The sequence below is a fragment of the Erpetoichthys calabaricus genome, chromosome 11, assembly GCF_900747795.2.
Source record: "Erpetoichthys calabaricus chromosome 11, fErpCal1.3, whole genome shotgun sequence".
NCBI classification, from domain to species: domain Eukaryota; kingdom Metazoa; phylum Chordata; class Cladistia; order Polypteriformes; family Polypteridae; genus Erpetoichthys; species Erpetoichthys calabaricus.
The window spans coordinates 84,334,851-84,359,190 of record NC_041404.2 but is presented as its reverse complement, the minus strand read 5'-3'; the positions used below and the strand labels follow the sequence as shown (position 1 = coordinate 84,359,190).

Genomic DNA, 24,340 nt, shown 5'->3' with positions numbered 1-24,340 from the left:
CTTTGGACAGATGAAACCAAAATCAACCTCTACCAGAATGATGGCAAGAAATAAGTATGGAGAAGGCGTGGAACAGCTCATTATCTAAAGCATACCACATCATCTGTAAAACACGGTGGAGGCAGTGTGATGGCTTGGGCGTGCATGGCTGCCAGTGGCACTGGGACACTAGTGTTTATTGATGATGTGACACAGGACAGAAGCAGCCGAATGAATTCTGTGGTGTTCAGAGACTTACTGTCTGCTCAAATCCAGCTAAATGCAGTCAAATTGATTGGGCGGCGTTTCATGATACAGATGGACAATGACCCAAAACATACAGCCAAAGCAACCCAAGAGTTTATTAAAGCAAAGAAGTGGAAAATTCTTGAATGGCCAAGTCAGTCACCTGATCTTAACCCAATTGAGCATGCATTTCACTTGTTGAAGACTAAACTTCAGACAGAAAGGCCCACAAACAAACAGCAACTGAAAGCCACTGCAGTAAAGGCCTGGCAGAGCATTAAAAAGGAGGAAACCCAGCATCTGGTGATGTCCATGAGTTCAAGACTTCAGGCTGTCATTGCCAGCAAAGGTTTTTCAACCAAGTATTAGAAATGAACATTTTATTTCCAGTTATTTAATTTGTCCAATTACCTTTGAGCCCCTGAAATGAAGGGATTGTGTTAAAAAAATGCTTTAGTTGCCTCACATTTTTATGCAATCATTTTGTTCACCCCACTGAATTAAAGCTGAAAGTCTACACTTCAACTGCATCTGAGTTGTTTCATGTAAAATTCATTGTGGTAATGTACAGATCCAAAATTAGAAAAAAGTTGTCTCTGTCCAAATATTTATGGACCTAACTGTAGCATGATTTTTTTAAAGCCAAACATATCTTTTGGAATTAAGATCAGAAATGTCTATTTTGGTCTCATTTAACCATAAGATATTTTTATTGTATAGTTTAGGGAGACTTCATGTGTCTCCCTGCAAAATATGCTGCATATATGGGCTTCTTTTTATGAGAAATACCTTTATGAGGAACAATATGCAAAATAACTATAGTATGCAGTGAGTGACTAGTTACTGCTTCTTTCGTAACCTGCTTGATGGACTTCTTTCCTGGTCATCAGTTTTTAAGGGGTGTGCTGATCTTTGCTGCGTCCTTTTAGTGGTATTTAAATGGTGAAGCGAACCATGTACTCTAATGTAATTAATGCCTTCAAAATTCTTTTATATCTCTCTCCTGACCTGTTGTTTGTACAATAATATCTCATAGAATTTTTATTAGCACATTGTAGACTATGTTTTAAGTCTGAATTATGTATATAAGAACACTTCACGTAAATCCTCCACTACAAGAAAAGCCTGTTTTAGTTAGAGTTAATCAGAATCACTTTACTTGATGCCTGGTGAAGGCAATTTACTTTTGCACGTGTTATGAAACGTCAAAGGTTAAATCTGAATACAGTTATAACTCACATTATGTGTACATTTATGCATTTGGGACTTTTTTTAAAATTTTTAAATATTTTTTATCAATCATCAATTTGATTTTCACTTAAATTTTGTTTGTTTCAAGATCTTATGAAAAGTGAAAAAAATCTAATGTGATTTTCTTAATTGCAGTCTTTATATCAACATACACTGAAGTTTCAATAAAGGTGTTGTAGATTTTTGATATCCACTGTATATGCCAAAAATAATATTGAGATTCAAAACAACAATAAAGAGGGTAGTATGTCTAGGTCAAATTGACCAATGTTGGCATGGAAGATGCCAGGACATTTAGTGATTAAAGTTTATTTCAGACTGCTGAATTCTAATAATTGATAAACATAGTATGTCTTTAAATCAAATAAAACATATATGCAGCAAAGGAGATATTTTGATCATGGGCAATTCAATATTCCATTGACTGGAAAAATTCTCTTAGAAATGCAAAAGAAAAAGAAGTGATGCTCATAGTAAATGACCAGTCCATTTCACGCACAATACAAAAAATGCATTTTTATACCTTCCCGTTTCTAATATAAAGATGGAGAAGGAGAAATTGATGGCAGAAAAAGAAGACATTTTGAGATGGAGAAACGCCTGTAAAATGTAGAATATGAAAAAATATTGCTATTACTTGTGTTATTTTAGAGACACGATGATCTGTTTGCCTAGTAAATATATTATAAACATAGAAAATTAAAGCATTTAACATATGGCCTACTTAGTTGAATAACATTTTAATAAATGTTAGCTTAAAAAGATCATACACAAAAATGCAATATATATATATATATATATATATATATATATATATATATATATATATATATATATATATATATATCAAAATAAGAAAATTATTTGAAAGGATGAGAGACAGAAGAAAGAAGTAAAATTTAAACACTGCAACTTTATCCCAGTACTACACCAATGAATCTGTAGAAAAAACATAATTTAAGAGGACTCAAAAATGAATAAGGAACAATGACTGAAATGAGTAGGAAATGGCATATGAATAAAATGCTTGTTTAACCCCATGTATTTATCAAAAAAGTTAATGAAATACCTAATTTGGAATTAAAAACAAACTTTTGTCAACTCAGAATGATTTGGCATAAACAAAAGAAAAATAATAATGGTGTAATAACATAATGCAACATTTTCCATCCCTCTTAATTGATCATAGGCTTATGGGAAATCACAGACTATACTAACAGCACAGGGTGCAAGGCAGGAACTACCCCTGTGTAAAGTGGAGGTTCAGCACAGAGCTCACACATGCTGTATCCCAGACACTTATTCACACTAGATCCAATTTGCAGTTGCTAGTTAACCTAACCTGTACATCTTTGGGGATATTAGAGGAAAACAAGGGTGCCCAGATAAAGATTTATACAGAAACAAACTCAGGCAATGGCACCCAGTATACTGCAATAAACTGTTTCAATTAATGAAAATTATAGCTGGTAGCATTTCAAGATCTCTTCTGCTGTTTTCCATTAAAAAAATAAATACTGACCTATATGTTTTCTAAAAAGGACTGCGTAAGGCTGAAGTCTTTCTGGGAGCATCAGGCATGTTGCAGGAGTCTTTCCTAAACAGGACGCCAGTCAAACACTCGATAGTCTCCCTTACATTAATGTCAGTGTTATTAAGACATTTCAATTAATCTAATATGCATAATTTTGGAATGAGAACAAAAATTAGGGTATATGTACAAAATATGCAGAGGAAAGAGGAGGATGTGTAAGCCCATTGCGGCACTTATTGTGTGATTTTGGGCTATACAAAAAATAAATTGTATTGTATTGTATGTGTAAACTTCACATAGACAGTGGCCAGGCCACTGAATGCTGTGAAGTGGCAGTGCTAACCACTGTATCACCCGTACTATTAGAACATTTTAACTGTTCCAAGATTTTTTTCTTTATGTTGTATTATTTTTAATGCAAATGTCAAACAACACTTTTTACTATTAGTCTTGCAAGGTATATTATATGTTAAAATACATGCAGTGTGTTTGAGTCAAGTAAAAATGTAAATTGCAGAATTGTAATAATCTGCTCGTGAATTACATGATGTAACTCATAAGATAATTACTTAATACCAAATATCTCTGTATTCCATTCTATGAGCACATTTAGTTGATAATTAATTACTATGCTTAAGTACAATTCATAATTAACTGCATTCAATTTTTTATGCAAGGGAAAAGGACATTTACAAATATTTGAATGACATAGCATGATCTTTAGAAATGCAAAATGTATGCAAAGTTGGGCTTGAGTTTGTGTCATTTTATTGTATATTAATTTAATTACACTATGTTCAGTCAATTTAAACTTGACTAAAGTAAACAAAGTGTATGAAACTGCATGACAGGAAAATGATGTGATGTGATTAAGATACAGTATATGCATGCACAAATTTTAAATAAAATTTATTATGTAGTAGCACTAAAAATATAATGAAAAGGGAAAGTGGGTGAGCTCATGACCTTGATGAGTGTATGGCTAAGGTATCATATGCATATCCATAATGGTAAAAAGTCAGCAGACGGCCATTTTGAATTTTAAGAAGGTTCATTTAATTACTATGTGAACTGAAATATGTTAGAATAAATGTAAGCTTTGAAATGATGCATGTAACACTTCAAAGTGTTAAAGAATACTTCACCTGACACAGAACGATATATCTTGTTCCAAAGTTATTAATATTTTAAAGATTCAAATAATACTAAAATCACTTAATGGCATTTGTTATATTTCATTAAATTAATGTTATAAAAAAGAATGAATATTGAAACAGTATAAAATAGATGAATGTTTGCCATTTAGCACATCAAGCTTAAATATGAAATTGAAATATAAGTATAAATATAAAAACCTCTGTTCACAAAAGTATAAACATGTTATGTTTTTCAATCAGTTTTGTAAATATTTACTCCCTAACTAAACATTTCCAACGCCAACTTTATCCTACTTAGAGTAACAGAGAAATTGAAACAGTGGATGTAAAACAGAACTTAAACCTGTTTGCGACCTTGGTGCAACACTTGAAAAAATTCAGTTATTCATTTTGTAATTTTCTTCTCTGTTTAGTTTTCTACAGTAGCACTAAGTACAAAGCAAAATATCCTTAGCCTAAAACTTGTATTACATTCTACTTATACATTAATACATGATGATGATATGTTCATTCTGTCAATATACTAAAACACGTGTAGCTGTTCAGTTTATATAAAAATATTAAAATATAGTGAATTGCCGCACTATTAATACATTCATAGGAAAGATTCACCACCCCACCAACCCAAATGTATACATATCTAGAGCTCAGAATTTTTTCCTTGACTTGGATTCTTGTAATGCCAGCATAATAATGATGTCCATGAAGTTTGTATATTTAACAAATGGATTTACAATATTACAAACAATTATATATCTATCAAAGGTTTTCATACAGAAACAAATTTAATGTCTGTGCTTTATATTTTTCGAATGATGGAGCACATGGTTAAAAAAAAAAGCTACAACTAAATACATTTTAAATGCAAAGGCACATGCCTGGTTCTGTATTCTAAATTTTCTTATTTGTAACTTTGTACAATACTAGGTTTGGTTGGGCTAGATGCCCAACACAAATAAAGAATTTGCTAACCTGACTGTTTGATGCATCTTAAACTGCATCTTACCATAAAATATATACTGGTATTTATTACAAATGTGAAAGAAGAGCATCCTATGCCAACTTATCTAACCATGGTTAAATACGAGATAGTACCACAAGCAATGGAGTATGGCCATCCATAATATTTCTGTACTTTTGTTTAATAACAGTCATGTATGAAACACCATTTTTATGTAGCTATGTTGTTAGAAATGTGAGGAAAGTTTTCAGAGGAATCTTGGTGACAACAAGGTATTCTGCTTTTACTTTTATTTTTTTTATTTATTTAAGTAATGAAATGTCAAAACTAGTCCTCAGTCTTAGCCAGCTCCATAGAGAGAGTTAAGACATCGTCCAAAGGGATAAATGGACTTCCAAACCATTCTGTGCTGGAAAACGTGTTAGGTGTTCACTGGTAATATTTTTAAAATACAAAAGAAATGTTGCTTACTGTTATCGAGAAAGGGTTCCCTAGTGTTACTCCATTTAGTATAAAACATTTCATGTAATCATTTCTTATAATATAAGTTACTTACGTTAACTTAGGGGAAATCTTGCCCATGACTCCTCCCTGCATTACTTTAGGCAGCATTTCATTAGTATTCCAGCCTTAACGTTTCCATTCTAAAACTCTTTTGAATTGTGCTGTTGCGAATCTTCTGCATCATTGTTCTGTTCCAAGCTTCATTTTTAGTTCCGCTTCAGATTTGAACAGATGGCCTCACATTCTTCACTACATGCAGTAATTAGCTTAAACCATATAAAAACCATAACCAAAACCATAATTCTCAATATACTATATTCTTCAGTTAGACTGAGGTTCTTTAATGTTAAAGGTGACACCTTGTCCAAAGCACAAGAAACATAAAACACTCATTTTATTTTATTTTGTAATGACAAAGACTTTTTCTTTCTTCATATCATATCTAGAATAAATTTGTACTGAAAGGTAAATCTTGATTGTGGCAAGAGGTGACTTTATATGTTTTGATGCTAACCAGAAGTACTTAAAGACATTGTGGAGCATCTTTCACACTGTGTAGGCTAAAGTTGAAAGTTGATATTTGGTTATGCCTTGATAATCTGTCAAACCCATGAACTTCACATTCTTATGAAACTGCCAAACACATGATCATCAACAATCTTTCTTCTGCAGGAACCAGAGTCACTGTCAATATTAGCCTGGTATTTAGCTTGAAGTTCAAGCTGACGCCTAATGATTTACTAGTTATTTACACCTATTTTGGCTCCACAGTACCACTTAGTGTAGAAATTGATTGTTTCCACTCCTACAAAATTCTGAAGTACAAACTTTCAATGTTATTTGGTAGAAGTTGATAGCATTTATTTACTTTTCCAAATTCCACTGTTTTATTGTTTCCATATTTTTGCCATATCAGTCAGTCATTTTCTAACCACCTCAGTCCTGAACAGCATTGTGGGAGCGACTGGAGTCTATCCCACCTAGCATAGAACACAAGGCAGGAACAAACCATGGACAGGGTGCCAGTCCATTGCAGGGCAGACACACACACACACACACACCCAACCCCAACCACACACTCTAGGACCAATTTAGTATCACTAATCCACCTAACCTGCATATCTTTGGATTGACAATTAACTACATATATTGTCTTTGTACATAAAGATCAGTTGTTTAATGTTTTCATAAGTTTAATGAGTTTCGTTTTTTTGCATATAAGAAGTCTAGAGTGAGCAAATCTCACAGTGGAGACTTAATACTGGATTAGCTCCTTAGGTTATAAAAAGGATACTATGTAAAGCGTGATGTTTTGGAAGATCTGTTTTCACAAAGTAATCAGTCCTTTACCTGAAAGCTACATTAAGTCATCCTGCCACTTTCTCCTATCTGTACATTCCTTAGGATGTGAACATCAGACAGTTTTTGTATTTGGTGGTTGTATGTTGGTCTATTGTAATCGTATGTGTATGATTCCAAAGTAAAATTTTTGTTAAGGATAAAAACATGCTCAGTAAGTAACTAACATTTAGCTAATTGTTTTACATGCATCTTCATGTTTTGGTTTCATGCAACATTCAACTGCATGTGCTCCCAAATATTACAAATAAGCCAACTGTTAAACAAACAACTTATAGTTAGTCTCAAATGTTAAAATTAGGCCTGTGCCTATGCCAGCTGTTAAATTATTTGTAAGTAGAAAGTACCGGATACCTGTACAAATTCAGCTTCATATCATGATCTTCATGCAGTTAAAGAAAAAATCTCTGGGCTCTATATATATATATATATGTTTATATATATGATTACTAGCTTTTATTCTCACTACACATATGAGATTTACCAGCAAATTTTGATTCAATTAACTATAACAAACATGATTCTTACATAAACCATACATTTTTAAAAAGAGTAATTTTAATGGTATTATAACTTCAGTTTTATTCATGGCAGATCATAATCTTCATTGTTAAAAACACAAATCAATTATATATTAAATGAGGATTAAGTATTAAAATGAAATACCTTTAACTTGTTAGACTGCAAAACTTAACTCATGAATTTCCTGACTGACATGGAAAATCACAATAATTGTTATTTATCTGGATGTCACTTTTTCAATTTTTTACTCCTAAATTAACCATGTAATTTCTTTTCAGTTCATATTTGAGAGAATATGAATCATGTGTTGAATATAGACTTATAATTGATTTTAGGTGAAGTATTTTGTGTGTTTTAATCACACTGGGAAACTGTTTTTCTACGAAGGACAGAAAGTGAACAACAGAAAAATGAACTGTTGTTTGTCAAGCCAAATAAATCTGAAGACCCCTTTTTCTTTTTGGTGCTAATGTAAATGAATGGCATTTGTGTCTAAGAAAACTAAATATTAAGTATTCTCTTTAACTAAATAATCCCATTTTATTAAAGTATAAGCACATATTTAAAATCTTAACACATGATATGTGTCTCATGTGAATTGCTTCTTGATGTTTTTAAATCAAATATTAGCAAAACTGCACTTAATACACAATTGGCCTTTTCTAATAATGACTGAAGTGTCCATTTTGCTTTCTGATCACGGATTTATTCTTTATCTGCCTTCATTTTTTCTTTAATTTTTCCCCTTTTCCTCCTTCAGATGCCCTAATGGATTCTTCGGACCCCGTTGTTCGCAGACTGAACCTTTGAGATTAATCATGCCCAAACCTACTAAAAGTATGTTCACAAAAATGATAATTCTGCACCTTTAGATTTATTTGGGGAATCACTAAATAAAGCTCTAGGTCAAGAATAACACTCTTTCCTTCTTCAATTCCAATCAGTGAGGAGGCCAAGCACTGTTCTGAAACACTGTTGTTGAGTTCATTACAGGGACGTCATGGTGGTGTCTGCAGTGGTTTCAAAGTTTACTTTCAGTATTGCTCTGTTCTAATATCATATTTCTGCTTTCTTGTTTTCTCTCTTTTCCTGTTTTGTTTCCTTCCGTTAGGTGTCCAAATGAATTTACAGGTGATCGCTGTCAAACCTTCGTAATCGCCGGTTTCTACCGTATGTTCATTTCTTCTTCTGTCTGCTCCTCATTTGCGTGGCATGGTGATGTTGAAATGTGGCATGCTTCTCTGTGTCTGTCCTAACTGTTGTTCATGTGGTTAGCTAGTAAAACAGTTTGTTTTATGTTTCGTTATACACATGTTAACAGATCATTCATACAATAAAAAAAACATTTTTCAAATAATGTCATTCATATTGACATAGAATTCAACAATAAGCATTATAACTGGCATACTGCATTCATATTTACATACTGTATGGACTAAGTTAACAAAAGGAGCATGCAGGCAAATTGTTAATACTGACATAATAATAGTAGCATGTGCTTTTTGGTACATTACTAATGTGAACCAGCTATGAAAATATATAGCTGTTTATTGTATATATTAAGGTGTATAGTTTCAAAATGTAGGTCCAACAACAGAAAGTAATAAGTCTGATGAAGTATTCACAAATAATTTCATGCATTTTACAAAGATTAGTTCACTTAAATACACTTCATTTTAGCTTCATATTGCTTTGGTAAAAAGAATCACCAAGTAAAATACCAGTTTGTAAATAAACCTCTTGGTATCACAGTTTATGTTTAGTAGATAAGTAGTTAGGGGTGACATGAACTTCATCCTTACAGTCTTTTGATTGACGGTGGAGACTGGATCCAGATGCTGTCCTTGTTGCTGGCATTCTCCCAAAGGACTTACCAAGGAAGTTGCACTGCCAAACGGTTGCAATTTAGCATCCTGGAGCTGTGTCTTCTTTAACAGTCAGAAGAGATGGTATAACTGTGCTGCTCATGTGGGTTTCAGACTGAGCTTTTCTCTTCTTTATTAGAGCTACATCTAGACACACAGAATAACTGATGAATCTCATCTTGCAATAAACAAACCTTCAGCATTATAAGATCTTCCAAATGAAAATAAAACAAGACTAAATAAGTACATCTTCAGCTCTTTTTTTTTAAAGGTAACCGGCATCCAGTGATCTACAATAAGGAGATCTTGTACATAGCGTGCCAATGGACTGTTTAACGCTTCATAGGTACTTAATAGAATTTTAAAATCTATAGGAGAACTAACCAAAAGCCTGTGGAGTGATGCTAACAGCAGAGTTACATGCTCATTTTTGTGTTCTTGTTAGGATCCAAGCTGCTGCAAATTGTGTTAGTTGAACAGCATGTAAGCCACAGTCTGAACCACCCTACAATTATGCAGTAAAACATTGTATTAATTTTATAAAGTCATATGAATACATCCTGAACATGATGTTTGTACAATGTATAACACAATCTCAGACACATAGATACATACTAATATTGCCTCTGGGACAGAAAAATAAGCATCCAAATTAAACACTTGAAAAAACAAAGAAAAAACATGGGACCTTCTCTCCACCACAATATAAATTGACATCTACTTACAGTATACAGCAACTTTGAAACAATATTAATGCTGTGCCTAATGTATGAAATATGTAAACCTGAAAAACTGAGCAAAGTAATGAACTTTTGTTTTGAAAAATTCAGTCATGCAAAACTAAGTAGCAGCCAACCAAAATCCAATATGGAAATAATATGGAATGCATAAAATAATACAAGTATGAATGCACAGAAAGCACTGATCATTCACTCAATAATGCTACTTACAGTGTATTTTGAAAGCTGCTGATTTTATTAAGGCATTCCTAGACTCTTATTGTGGATGATGTTTCTATAAGAAAGTTTTGTGTTTTTGTATTCACATTGATGTTCCATTATTATCTTAAAATTTCATTACAGTATATTTGTTAAAATGAAGATATGCAATCCTGTACCAAAGATAGAGAATTATTTTGGATATTTAATCTGTAAATTTATACATGAACAAAAATATTTTAAAGATTAAGACATAATCTAGCATAGACAGGCAATTTACCAAAAAATACTTGTCTGAGCAGTGTGTCATCTTATCAAAAATAAGACTCATGCTGCAAACATATGTTTTTATGGAAGTTTCTATCTGTTGTCATCAAAACTCAAACATGCCAAAAACCTGCTTTTAGATACAAAACAAAGCGACCTTGATTAGTTGACATACAAATGCATGAAGATAAAAATCCATAACTACTTTTCACTGAATATGCCTGAACCAGTACAAGGAATCCTGCAGAAGTCACATCTGGAAATCACATTGGGCTAGACGTAGGGTAGGGATATTCTATCAAATTCTGATTGTGGTCAAGCTCTATAAGGAAAGCCAGTCGATGCAGTCAAGCACACTCACACACATGGAAGAAAATGGTTGGAATTTAATGTAACCATCTGAGCTTTTATTATACATTTTGACCGTGGGAGGAAACCTAGACTGCAGGTGTAATCTGAGCTGAAAACTTGTAGAACATACAAAATCCACAACAGAACAGATGTCAAACCAGTACTGAACATATTTCAGTGTAAAAGCACTTTTAGTCATGTTGCCAAAGTTTGATCAACAAACAAATTACTAATTTCTTTTCAGATTTTTAATAATAAATTATCCCTTTCAGGTGGTATTACTAGTCCCATTTATTTCTGCCTATGATTTATTTATCAAACAATAATTGAATTACCAAAATAAACAGAAATATAAAAGAAAATATTTATTTAATACATATGAATAACAATACATAACATGCACAATTGTCTGTTTATGTTCTATTTTCTAATACTTATTAATGTTAGTTTAAAATCTCTATATGTACCACATTAAGTAATTTGTTATAAAAACCTGAAAAGAAAAGAAAACTTACAATATCAGCAAAACATTCAGTTCCTAAATATATCATATTTATCCTGAAAATCATTTTGTCACCAACACTTATGGATACAGTATAACATTATAAGTATATTCAATGAAGGACTATGCCATTTTGAATGAATTCTATGCAGAAATTTATGGATTTTATATTAGTGACGGTCCACAATAAGGTCACATTATTTTTATTACTACAAAATGAGTAATTTTAGGTTTAAATGCACTCAAGTTAGTGCTGCCCCTTTCAAACTTTTTTCTTTGTGCTTTCCTGTATTTCTCTGACTTGTTTACTAACACATGCCCTCACTAATATACACACTGATTCTCATTGTCAAAATAATAATTTAACAATAAATTTTATTTTGTTTTCAATACCAGATGCATCATAACAAACTTATAATAGTAATTACAAAACACACAACAGTTCCTAGGTGTTCATATGTTCATTTCTAACAGATGAAAAATAGTATCGCTTCTCCTTTCAAATTGTTTTTCGCTGGAGAGGTTTTATGTGCTGTATCAGTGCATGCACAGGCTTGTGGGAGATGACCCCAATGCACTGACAGCATATAAAGTACCCATTCACTTACGACAGAAAAGTTATACCATCAACATGTACACAGTAAAGCAAATAAATATCTGGTAATGTGAATCATTTGATTATAAAAGCCTTTGAAAAAGAACACTCTAAGATTCCAAAGTCACCATTGTTGAAACACATAAATCACATAGCTTTTTATATTCAAATACTTTCTGTGTTTACATTTATTTGGTTAATGACATTATCCAAAGCAACTCACAAAATTTGAGATACAATTTTTTTTTACATTTTTTTAGTGACATGCGCATGGTCACAAAATGTCGATAGATAGATAGATAGATAGATAGATAGATAGATAGATAGATAGATAGATAGATAGATAGATAGATAGATAGATAGATAGATAGATAGATAGATAGCTGGATAGATAGATAGATAGATAGATAGATAGATAGATAGATAGATAGATAGATAGATAGATAGATAGATAGATAGATAGATAGATACTTTATTAATCCCAATGGGAAATTCACAAGAAGGATTTGAACCCCCAAATTCAGGGTTTGAAGTCAAAGCTTTAACCACTACTATATACTGTACTGCCTACACTGCCCTTTGCTGCTATCCCTGTGTTATGGTGCCAAAATGGCAATACTTAAAGTATGAAAGAAGTAAAGCACATACGTCTTTGTGTCAGCACTATTTTTAGCCAAAGCAATAACTTATGCTTAATCAGTAAAACTTTTCAGTGAGTGCACTTTTACCTTTTCTAGTCCTCTTATTATAATAATTTATTGTAAAATGAATAACAATTTTAGGGATTCTGTGCAATTTTGAAAGAAGTATTAATTACAATAAATTTGATAACTGACATTCAGGATTTAAAAAGGAACCTTCACTTTGTCCGCTGAATAAAGCAAAAATTCAGAAATCCAAGTAATTTGTAAAGATTTACAGCCACTGCCAAGAGAATAATGTAAGGTATCTGCTTCTCATAGATAATGTAGCATTTGACGTATTGCTATTTTTTGTATTTAAAGAATCAATACATTTGGGGTGCAAAACAATAACCTTACTCATTAAGCCCACACCCTTCACCATTGCTTAGCACTGAATAGTGAATTAAAACAGTTAATTCAATTCACTGAAATAAACTACTCTATATCCCATCTCTTTAATATCTAATTGTTACATAATATGTTACTCTTCATATACAGAGAAAGAAGAAAATAACAGAACATAAATTTTAAGTGTGGTATTTTAAATTTGGTATTTTTCAATTTTTCTCAGTCATGGTATATATTAATTTGCCACATGAAATTGCATTAGAAAGTGAAGCATATCTTATACATTTTTTAAAAAATAACATTAAATGCATTAAGCTTGTCAGCAGGGCATTGGCTCTTCAGTCATGATAGGAGAGCAAACACTTTGGGATGTTCAAAGTCATTAAATGGAGCGCAGTGATAACAGACTGACACTGTAGACCACATTTACTGAGTTCAGTTGCAAGTTAGTCAAGTCAGCCAAAATACTAACAGTTGAATTCATGCCACACTGTTACAGGCCAGTCACATACGGACTATACAAGAATAAAATAGTGAAATATGTTTAGGTCAGTACTTTAAGCAATTCCATCCATCCATCCATCCATTTCCCAACCCGCTGAATCCAAACACAGGGTCACGGGGGTCCGCTGGAGCCAATCCCAGCCAACACAGGGCACAAGGCAGGGAACCAATCCTGGGCAGGGTGCCAACCCACCGCACTTTAAGCAATTCGTCCTCTTTAAATAAACACTAAATTTTGTTATTTTTTTTAAAAGCATGCTGAGACCAGTTTTTTAAAAGTATGTTCTAAATTTGTGTACTGTATTTAAATAAATCCTGTCAGCACATTTCAATTTCAGTTTTAACTTTTTGTTAATTTGAATATTTTCCAAAAGCAATGTGGTATCATTTTGTATACTTGAACTACTCCATGTTAAATAAAAATCATGTAAATTTCATGAACAACTGTGACATAACAGTAAGAGAAAAATAAACACACCTCATTTATATTCGAGCTCAGTTCATTTTTATTAGTACTGGTGTATGATGTTAAAAATAATAATTAAGGTCCATGGACACACACCAACTCAGTACAGTATTACATGCATGTCAATATGGGAGGCTATATATGAATTTGGCTCACATTCATTAAAGAGAATGGAAAAGAAGGTACAGATAAGAGAACATGTAGTTGGAATAAAGTCATAAGCGGCATCACTTAAAGTGAATGCTGTTTGTGATTTAAAATAAGAAGGTAGATTTAGAAGTTGTGACATCTTTGGTAAACATTGGGTAGCACCAAAAGCAAGAGTAATGAATCCAATAACATAATAAAATAAAGGAACAATATGTGAACCATGAATCCCCGGATATACAAGTAACAGTTTTTGAAAATAATTTTGATATTTTATGTAATAATAGAGTGACCATCCTTAATTCATTGGACAGATGCAACTAAAATAGCTTAGAGTGAGCAACTTGGGAAATCTAAAAATAGTAAGCCCTTGATAGTTTTTCATGGAATAATGCTAAAAAAAGGAACACATTACCTGAAATAGGAATTTGTAGAATGTAAATTCTTTTTATCAAAGATATCTACAGCTAACTGTTCCCCAGTATGTAATCTTTATATAATGAATCCTTACAAAACTTTGCAGAGAATAATTTATCCAGACTTCACTCAAGTTTTTCAGACGTTTGGTAGAATTTGTCAATGATCCCACAAATGTTTTAAAAATATATATTGCAACATAAGGTGACAGAGAGAACAAAAGAAAAATACAAAAATTAGCAATATAAATGAGGAAGCACTTTTTTAAATGAAGAGCCAAAGCGGCATAGAATGGAATACACTGTAAAACGGTGCTTTTCAGCTTGATGCCCATCAAATTTTAAGAACTGATTGGACAAGTTATCGCTAAAGCTAACCAGTCAGTATAAACTGGCTTCAGCCATTGCTAAATCTGATTATTTCCTTAAAAATCAAATTGATATTGAATTAAAAGGACGAGACGAGACTTTCCCTGTTTATTGTTTCTGGAAAGAAGAAGAGTCAAAGAACATTGTTAACATTAAAAAAAAATCATGCTTTCTTAAGTCACAAGTAATTTAAACTCTGTAATTATACACAAGAATGCAGTAAAACATATTCACATATGCTGACTTTTATCTTCAGTCAGTTATTTAGTACTGTGCTTTATGTGTGTATGGGTACATCAAATATGCATTAGCCAGCTAATGGACTACAGATTGCAGCATGTTGGTGACGTGGTTAACGCTGCTGCCTCACATCTGTACATCTTACATTCTGACCTGGGCAGTAACCTTGTGCAGTTTGCATGGTCTCCCAGTATCTATTCTCTTGTTTCTTTTCATATCCAAAAACCTTAAAGATCTGGTTGATTGCTGTTAATTGTGTGAGTGTGATTGTGTGTGTGCAACTCTGACTTTTGAAGAACTAGCATTTTGTCTTGGGCTGGTTCCAGCCTAGCAACTGATACTGTTTCAGATAGGATTCTGGTTCCTTGTAAGCCATACCAGCATATGAGCGTTCAAAACATTTTTAACTGAATAGGAACTTCACAGTAAATATCACATTTGATTTGTTTTTGTTATTGTATGGGGTTCTAAAAAAGTAATAGCTACAAACTAATTGCTTTACTAGCAGAACCTACATTAGTTTGGCACCTAAGGACTCTAAAACACAGAGATTAGCTTCTGATTAAAAGACTGTTAGTAATTAAAATGTTGCATCTGCTGTGGCTTACAAATTACCTATCTGTAACATCTTCCAAATGATGTTATTAAAATACAGGTACACTTTATAAGCACACATTAACACTGAATTTAGAATACTAAAGACAACACTTTACAAAATACAAGTTTCATAATTATCTGTTTCACATTACTAAAAAGTTGAAAATATAGAAGTCAAACATGACAGAGCTCTCTACATATGCCCTCATCAGTACCTTGCTTAGTCAGCATGTGGTACTAACATTGAAGTAACCCTCAAAACACCTTTTACACCAGTTTATTGTCCTTTCTTCATGGTCAAAGTATTACATTGAACTATGATCTTGCATTTTTGGAAAACCCAGACTGCCTCTCTCTATTGTTACTATGTGGTGTGTTCAGGGTTGGAGACTTGCTAACTTTTATCTTCAGTTCAGGAAACCTATTCTTATGCTATTACATGTAATTTTTGATTTCAGTAGGTTACTTTCGGCTATGAGAATTCTTACACTTTCAGTTTTGCCTCATTTTGTACTTTGCAGACAACTCTTTCTTAGGGGTGGCAGCCTCTAGGGTTGAATGTGCTTTGAGTTTATGTATTTTGTTCATCCATTCAATCAGAATGTCATCTGAGAGTGGACCATGAAGGACTCTCATTTACAAATAATCTCTGTTCAAAACTCTGGCTTCTCTTCCCAATGAGTCTTCACAAGTGCCAGGTGTAAATATTTTTTTCTCTTGTAGAGTACATGTGACAAAGTTTATTTTGAAAGTGTACCTCATACTATGTAATACATTATAGTAATTAATTATAATCTAAGTTAATGTGACACGTTTTACCTAATGTTGAGTAGTATCTTTACCCATAGAAGGTACAGCCTATGTGTTTAAGGATCCCCCTAAATGCCATTGGAATGATACTAGTTTAAGAATAGATTATACTGTAGATCTTCCAGTCTTTTACTTCATGTTTCATGCCCCAACAAATACATACATTTCCAGAGAATCTACATTAAGACTGGTATTATAGCACTTTAAATTATTCTGTGTGATGAACAGCATACATTTAAGCCCTGGTTAGGGACAAATCAGATATGAGTCTGCAGGTGAACTGTGGTGCATAATGATGGTTGAGTGTGCAAACCAGCCTACGTCATTATCAGGGATTGCACATGCATAGCCAGATTAACTAGGGAAGCTAGGGTTTGTTCTTTATTGTTTTATTTAAAGCTTTGTGTTCAACCTTTATTCAGCCCCCTATGTGTGTTTTATGAGTAAAAAAACATTAATAAGATTAGTAAAACATGATTAATAAAATATTATTTATCTTCTCTATCTAAGTTTTTTGCATTTTGTGTTCTGGGAAGAATGATGCAAAATGTACCCCATATATTTATATATATATTATATCACATGTCCCTGATTGACTGACTGGCTTACTAATAGGAATCCTTTGCCTATTTGTGCACAACATAAACAAAAATGGTTTTCACTAATAGACAATATCATTTCCCTGAGAACCCAGAAAAATCAAACCTCTTTTAAAAGAAATCTTAATCATGAAAAAACCTAAGAAAACGTCAATAATGTTTTACATGTAATAGTTGTAAAAGTTTATCTTAGTGCAGTTTTACAGCATTTGCAGAATACCACAAATGGTAGCAATGTTTTGCATGCAAAAATATATACAGGATATTTAGCAAAACTATGAAAGTGATATCAAAAAGGAAATGGTAATTATTATAAATTCATAGAAATAATATTGTACCAAATTGTTCTAAAAAATATTCATTCTTAGCTTCTATCCTTTTCTTGTGTATTAAGAAGTGCATTTCTTTTATTTTATTGTCTGGAAACATAATACTTTCTTTTGATTTCCTTTGAATTTCTTATTGTCATCTTCTGTATATAGTTATTTCAAATGATTAAATTACCAATGTCCCTTAAGAGATCAGAACCCTCGTCGTCTCCGTCTATCCTGCATTAATTCTTTCACATTCACATTAGTTCACATGTCAACTTGCTCCTGCACAATTTTTTGAAACTTCATGAATGCATCATTACTATCCTATAAATTTAACTGTTCATATATGTACATTCATGACAACTACGTTATCCATTCCACAAAAAAAAAGAGATAGCTTGCAGTACCCAAGTTTTACTACTATTGTACAGTATGTATATACTCATGGCTTGTGCCAAAATGAGCATATTGGAATTACCATGGAGTACAGAAACGTAGTAGTAGTAATAGTAGCAATAAATCTGTCATTTCACACCTGTATGAAAATAAGGGAAATAATTTATGACTATTTGGTGATCCATTTCAGTCTCCACTGCCATTTTGTTGATTGTCATGTGTCGATTATGTTTTTGAGTTCAGTGATTTGTTTTTTTTATTTTTGCTGTCTTTAGCGGTATTTTATGAGCTACTGCAGAGCTGACCAGCAAAGCCTGTATTCCTATCTTTAGAGTGGTTTATGTACTGTATTGTTTAATATTGTTAGTGCCCATGCAAGCATACACACATTTCAGCCAAGATGATTTTTTTCAACACAATTTATGCACTGCTATGACCCTTTTGCAGAGCGCCATAGCAGTTGCCGTTTGGATGTGGAATAAAGTCAAGTTGCACTGAAAAATACCAAGCAAGTTAGAAGCACTGTGTTTTGGCCTTTGAGCGATCGTGGTTAACCACACTTTAAAAAATAAAAGTGTAATTGAAGTGTATGTGTATATTATATTTAAAATTAGACATCTGTGTAAAAACATTGGCCAATACTGCACTGGATATATATCAAATACCACTTAAAAAATGTTAAAATAGTCCAAGTATATTTAGGATTATGCACTTTACAGCATATCTGGCTAATGCAGTTACAAGTTAAAAATTGTTGCTTGTGATAGGATTTAAACGCAAATCATAAATATAATCCTCAGTAGTAAAGGAATTCAAAAACACGTGGTCCAGTATGTTGCTAAATTCTTATTTTAGTAAAAATCTCATTTCCCTCTTCAGAATATGTTCTGAGATCCTGTGCAAGTACAGAACTGCAGCAATTCTTTGTATCTATTATTACATTTAGAGTAAAGACAGATTAAAAGACTTAATCAGTGTCTTATAATGGTGGAGACTCAAATGTGAACTTTTCAGCTACCTGTCACCTTTTGTACAGAACACTGAAATTCTTGAAAAAGCAATTAAAATAAGTATGCCTATGAAACAGGTAACCATATTTGACTGTGTATTTCAGTAAACCTCACGGTATAAAAAAAGAGGATAGTTTATTTAAAATGCATTTGAGAATTATACAGAAAGGTAAACCTTACTCGGGTCACAGCACACACTCAGTAACCACAATCAAAGAGCTAGCGAACATAAACGTTATGACATTAATCAAACTTTAATGTGCCTGATTATCGCAACAAAGGACCTTGGTGATTCTGGCATGTTATGGAGCATGTATTAAATGCATGTTTTGCTAATTAATACTTAACCATTCACTATTCATACCTCCACATTGCAGCATTTCTTATGTTTGAAATAGGGGAGCTTACATGATAGCAGAGTACTCACCCATGGAAAAAATTATTATTGTTTGAATTTCATAAGCATGAGATAGAAACTATAAATGATGCATGTCTTTCACATTCAAGAGCTGATCCCTTTTAATGGAATACACCAGAAAAGAGCATAAGGCAGCATTTTATATCTCTGTTCACCAGTTGTGAGTTCACTGGCAGTGAAACTATTACAACTCCCACCCAAAGAATTCTGGGTGATGGAACCAATGTATGCATTGATGTTTTCATTTTTTGTTCATAGCAAATGCTTTTAAATATTAAAATACTCCAGTACATCAATTTACACAGAAATTTATATATAGTGTGTTTATTTGAAAGCACATAGATGATAGAATAATTGTGTGGGATAATAATTATGCTTTGAAACATTTACAATACAGCACAAATATACTATATAATTCAATACTAATTGGGCAATCCATTGATTTTAAGCAGGTGACTACTGGTTGTTGTACTATATTACAACCTTTGAAAAATAATTAATAAAAAGAAGAAAAGGCACTTGATATAAATTAATTATATACTGTGTAAGTTGAGATTGTTTTTATTTTAATCAAGTTTTTCATTGCTGTCTCTTGCTATCTTTTGGTACCATTCCACAATGTTTACCACAGTGAATGTTAAAGTGGACATTGGCACACTTTTTCATATTAAACACATTTTAGTTTAATTTTGCTACTAAAGATTATGAGATTTATTTTGCAGTTTCTCCCCTGTCATTGGAAATTAGGGTGAAGAAAAGTAACTGATTTGTATGAATACTGAGTATATTTTACACATCTACAGTTCTGACAGTTTTTTTAAATATTTATACTTTTTTATTGAATGTTAGCATTAGAATAATTAACAGCTACAGCATCTTAAGAACAACTTACAGATGCTGTAATGATTTCAATAGTTATATATTCTTTCAGAAGCAAGACATCCTTTTCTGCTTCAGTGGCTTGCAGATTTTGTTCTGCTTAAATAATATAGTCACTAAACTACATTGAAACTAATTTCTTAGTCAAATACCAGTTGCCTATGTTATCATAGCACATTTTCTTAATGTTTGAAAAATTTGAGTGTTATACAGTACATATTTAGAAAATTTTGACCAGAAATAAATTATGATCTGTGGTATATTTCAAAATGTCCAAAGCTGGGCAAGAAACAAGTCATCTATAGTGCTGTGAAAAAGTACAATTTTCTGCATTTTTAACATTTCAAAGTTATTTTATCAGATTTTTAACCTAAACTTAATATTAAATAAAAGAAAATCCCATGTGAACTAAAAAAAAATACATAATTTTAGGTAATTCATTTATTGTAAAACTGATGTCACATCCTGCAGTGGGCTGGCACCCTGCCCAGGGCTTGTTTCCTGCCTTGTGCCCTGTGTTGCCTGGGATTGGCTCCAGCAGACCCCCATGCCCCTGTAGTTAGAATATAAAGGGTTGGATAATGGATAGATGGATGGATGTCACATCAAATGTCCTATTTAAAAAAGTAAATCACCAAACCTAATAAGTGGCTAATAACTTTTAGCAGCAATACCTGCAACCAGAATTTTCCTGTAGTTACTTATCAACCATGCCCAGTGTTGTGCAGAACTCTTTCCACTCACCGATGTTTGGAGTTTTCCAGCTGAAACTACAAATTTCATACATTCAATTCAGTCTAGGTAAAGAAGTTCACTATGCCTTTTAAAGCCTTTTAAAAAGTATAGATTTCTTTTTTCATTCCAATGCAAATTTAGTTTTGCTTTTTGGATCATTTTCTTTCTCTGTGAACTATGTTCAATGAACAGAATTCATTATTTCTTCAGCAATGCCGTTTTTCTGATACTGATCCAATAAAGGATCCCAAATGCATTACTTTACAACAGTGCTGCATAACCATTGTTATAAGATTCCTAGTATGTAGTATTACATCTTGTGTTTGGCTATAATGTTTAATTTTTGAGTCATCAATCCATGAAACATTATCTGACAACTTTTGAATATCAAATGGGTGCATTTTCGCCAACAAAGTGAATACAATCTTTATTGTAACCAGCATATTTTTCTTGGTTATTTTATTATTAGACCCTTATGTTCCCTTCTGTCTTTTTGATGCTGGAACCATATACACTAACCTTCGCTGAAGACAAGAGGCTTTCAGACTCCATACTAGGCATAATTTAACTGAGATACTATAGTCAAACAGTTGACCCTACATAAGCCATCAATTGGTCTGAGTACAAGGGAGGACAATATTTTGTCATACAAGAAAATTACATCTTTGGTTGCTGCACAAATGAAAGCAGTATCAAACTTTGGATTTCATCACTTCTCACCTTCTTTTCTTTATACTGTCACAAGATGGATCAGAACACACATTTCGGCCAGGGCAGATACAGTATGTGACATGTGCAGTTTAATCTAATTAATGTATGGTTTAAAATATACCATAGGAAAATATTACATGTAATTACTCAATGGAGTGTTTGAGACTCATTGTCATCCACAACCAGTCAGAATACTGAAGAAATTTAAAAAGTGAATCGAATGTTGAGTTAAATACCATGCCATTTAGAGTACAATATAATGAAGGTATAAGTGTAAGTTGTATAATGTACTTGTGAGGTCACCTCCATAATAATGTGTGCAGTTCTGGTCTCCTTATTACAAGGAGGAAAGCCCTGATGAGAGCTACAAGACTGAATACAGGACTGCAGCAAAGTAGTTAAGAGGAAAGACTGAAATAGTAGAATCTTTATAATTTAAGCATGTAAAAACTAAGAGGTGTCATAATACAAAAGGAGACCATTTTTAAGGAAGTTAGCAGGGTGGATACCAGCTGGTACTTCTTGAAGGTCAAATGGCACAGATGGAATTTCTTTATGGATAAAGTTTTCACTTATAATATTTCTTTGCACAGAAAACAACTGATACACAGAATAAGTTATCAAGATGTGTAGTTGGCAATAGTACTTGAAGACTTCCAATTCTTGACTATATCCAAATTCCCTCTGTAAATATTTAGAAAAATGCAGAAAATCAGGTTGAAGCCAAATGCTGTTTTCACAACACTAATTCAAGTACATGTTATATTATAGGCTGATTTTGTTATTTAAGAACTTGAGTAGAACTGAAACCATCAGTTAATTTACAAGTAAACTGAGTGAAAAAAACAGTACATTTTTGTCTCAATTGGCATAACTATTAAGTGTAGCTGTTACTGCCAATAACCTGATGGACAGAAATTTTTACAATGAAAACAATTAAGGCAGGGCATTGGGGACTATAATTAACTTTTCCACTGTTACAACCTCTGCAAAGCTTCCATGTTGTAAATTGCCTAAAATGTCTTTATATGTATTATATGTGTTCTTTTTTGTACCAAATGTCAAGTTAATCAGCCGTCTTGTAGTTTATACTTCTTTGGCATTTGTCATCATGCAAACATGATTATGGAAATGATTATCGGATTATTTTGAGATTGAAAAAGGTTTTTTATATATTTCCATTAATGCTACAGCATGTTGTATTTTTCTTCACTTAGTCTATACTGAATATGAAGTATGCAGTCATTCACTATGTGACCTTGTGAAACACCAAGTTTTAAAATGACACCTGTATGTTTGGCTCCATTTTTGCCTTTCAATGTACAGTAACAATTTTTTTTTCCGATGGTGATCAAGGAGCTTATTAGAGACCTATGCTATGTTTGTGTGCCTCTGTTTATGGGGAAACAAAAGTCTACACACCTTCTTTTTGAAATTTCAACTTTTGGTAATGTAAACATTGACATAAACACAAATTGCATCTAACCTTTCTTTACTTTTATGAGATGTTGTAACTTGTGATATTTAAGTGAAAAGTGAACTGCTCATTTTAGGAAAAATAAACATTCAAAGCCTTGATTACATTAGTATTGTAAGAGCCAATCTTAGAAAGTAAATGCTTAAAGTTAAATTCATATAGTGTTTGCTTGACTCCTATAGAAGATTAGCTAATAGAATATAATTTTCTTTCATAGCTATAGACAATGGTGTGGCCTTTACCCTCCTGTAAGTTGACATGAGATAGACCTTTCTTGATATATCTGAGATATATATTGTGTTAATTAAGTCAGTTTTAGCTGTTGTTTAGAACAGGTCCCATTGCTAGCAGGGACTGAAAGACCCATTTACAGCATAGAAATGGGATAAGCATACAGTTTTCTGACCATTTAGAAATGGTTCAGCTGTATAAGCAAACTTAAAGAAATGAAACAAGATTTATAACTTTTAAACAGAACTTTTTTTTAAACAAGAACCTTTTTTGCTATATCAATTTTTTCTCTATTTTTGTGTGATCTTTTTTACTTTGAATTTTTACGAAAGCTTTTAAAAACAAAGATATTATGCCTGTGGAATCATTTCAACACAACAAGCCTTTTGCCAGAATCCCATTAAGTATACTGAAACTGCAGAACTTTGGTAATTTTGGTTAAACACAGCTACAAGTATGCTCATAGTTTAACTAATAGCTTGTACAATCACCTTTTGTTTTGTTTACAACAGTAAAGTGGTTTGAAATATGGGTTTCATCTATTTAACATTCCAGAATTTGGCAATTTAATGCAATTCTTCCTTGTAGAATCGTTCAAGTCCATTGATATTTGGAAGTATGTCCTGTGTACACCCTTCTTTATGTTATACCATAGGCTTTCATTAGATATGATGACTGGGCTCTGACTGGTTTATTTTATGACATTTTGTTTTTTTTAAACCATTGCCAAGTTGAGTTAGCTGTATACCTAAGATCGTTCATCAGGGGAAAGGTGAAATTCTTCTTTAATTTCAACTTTCTAGCAATGAGCAACAGCTTATGCGCCAAAATACAGTATGGTGATATTAAGAGCTATTGCCGCAGCCAACTTTGACTGAAGATACTGTGTTACTTAGGTGAAGAATTGTCTTTGGCAATCTGCTTTGCGCAGAAGATATTATTGGATTTAAAGCCAAAAA

General features: G+C 32.6%; 1 protein-coding gene across 3 annotated transcripts in view; it reads left to right on the top strand.

Annotated features, from left to right (window-relative positions):
• LOC114660650 (pro-neuregulin-2, membrane-bound isoform-like) overlaps nt 1–24,340 on the top strand; it is a 228,800-nt gene that overhangs the window by 139,330 nt on the left and 65,130 nt on the right. For 2 of the 3 annotated variants that reach the window (XM_028813483.2, XM_028813482.2), the window contains one exon: nt 8,274–8,350. In XM_028813483.2, the coding sequence (XP_028669316.1) occupies nt 8,274–8,350 (77 nt within the window). Of the gene's footprint in view, nt 1–8,273; nt 8,351–8,624; nt 8,684–24,340 lie in introns of all 3 variants that reach the window. The other variant, XM_051933904.1, reaches the window with a different exon arrangement.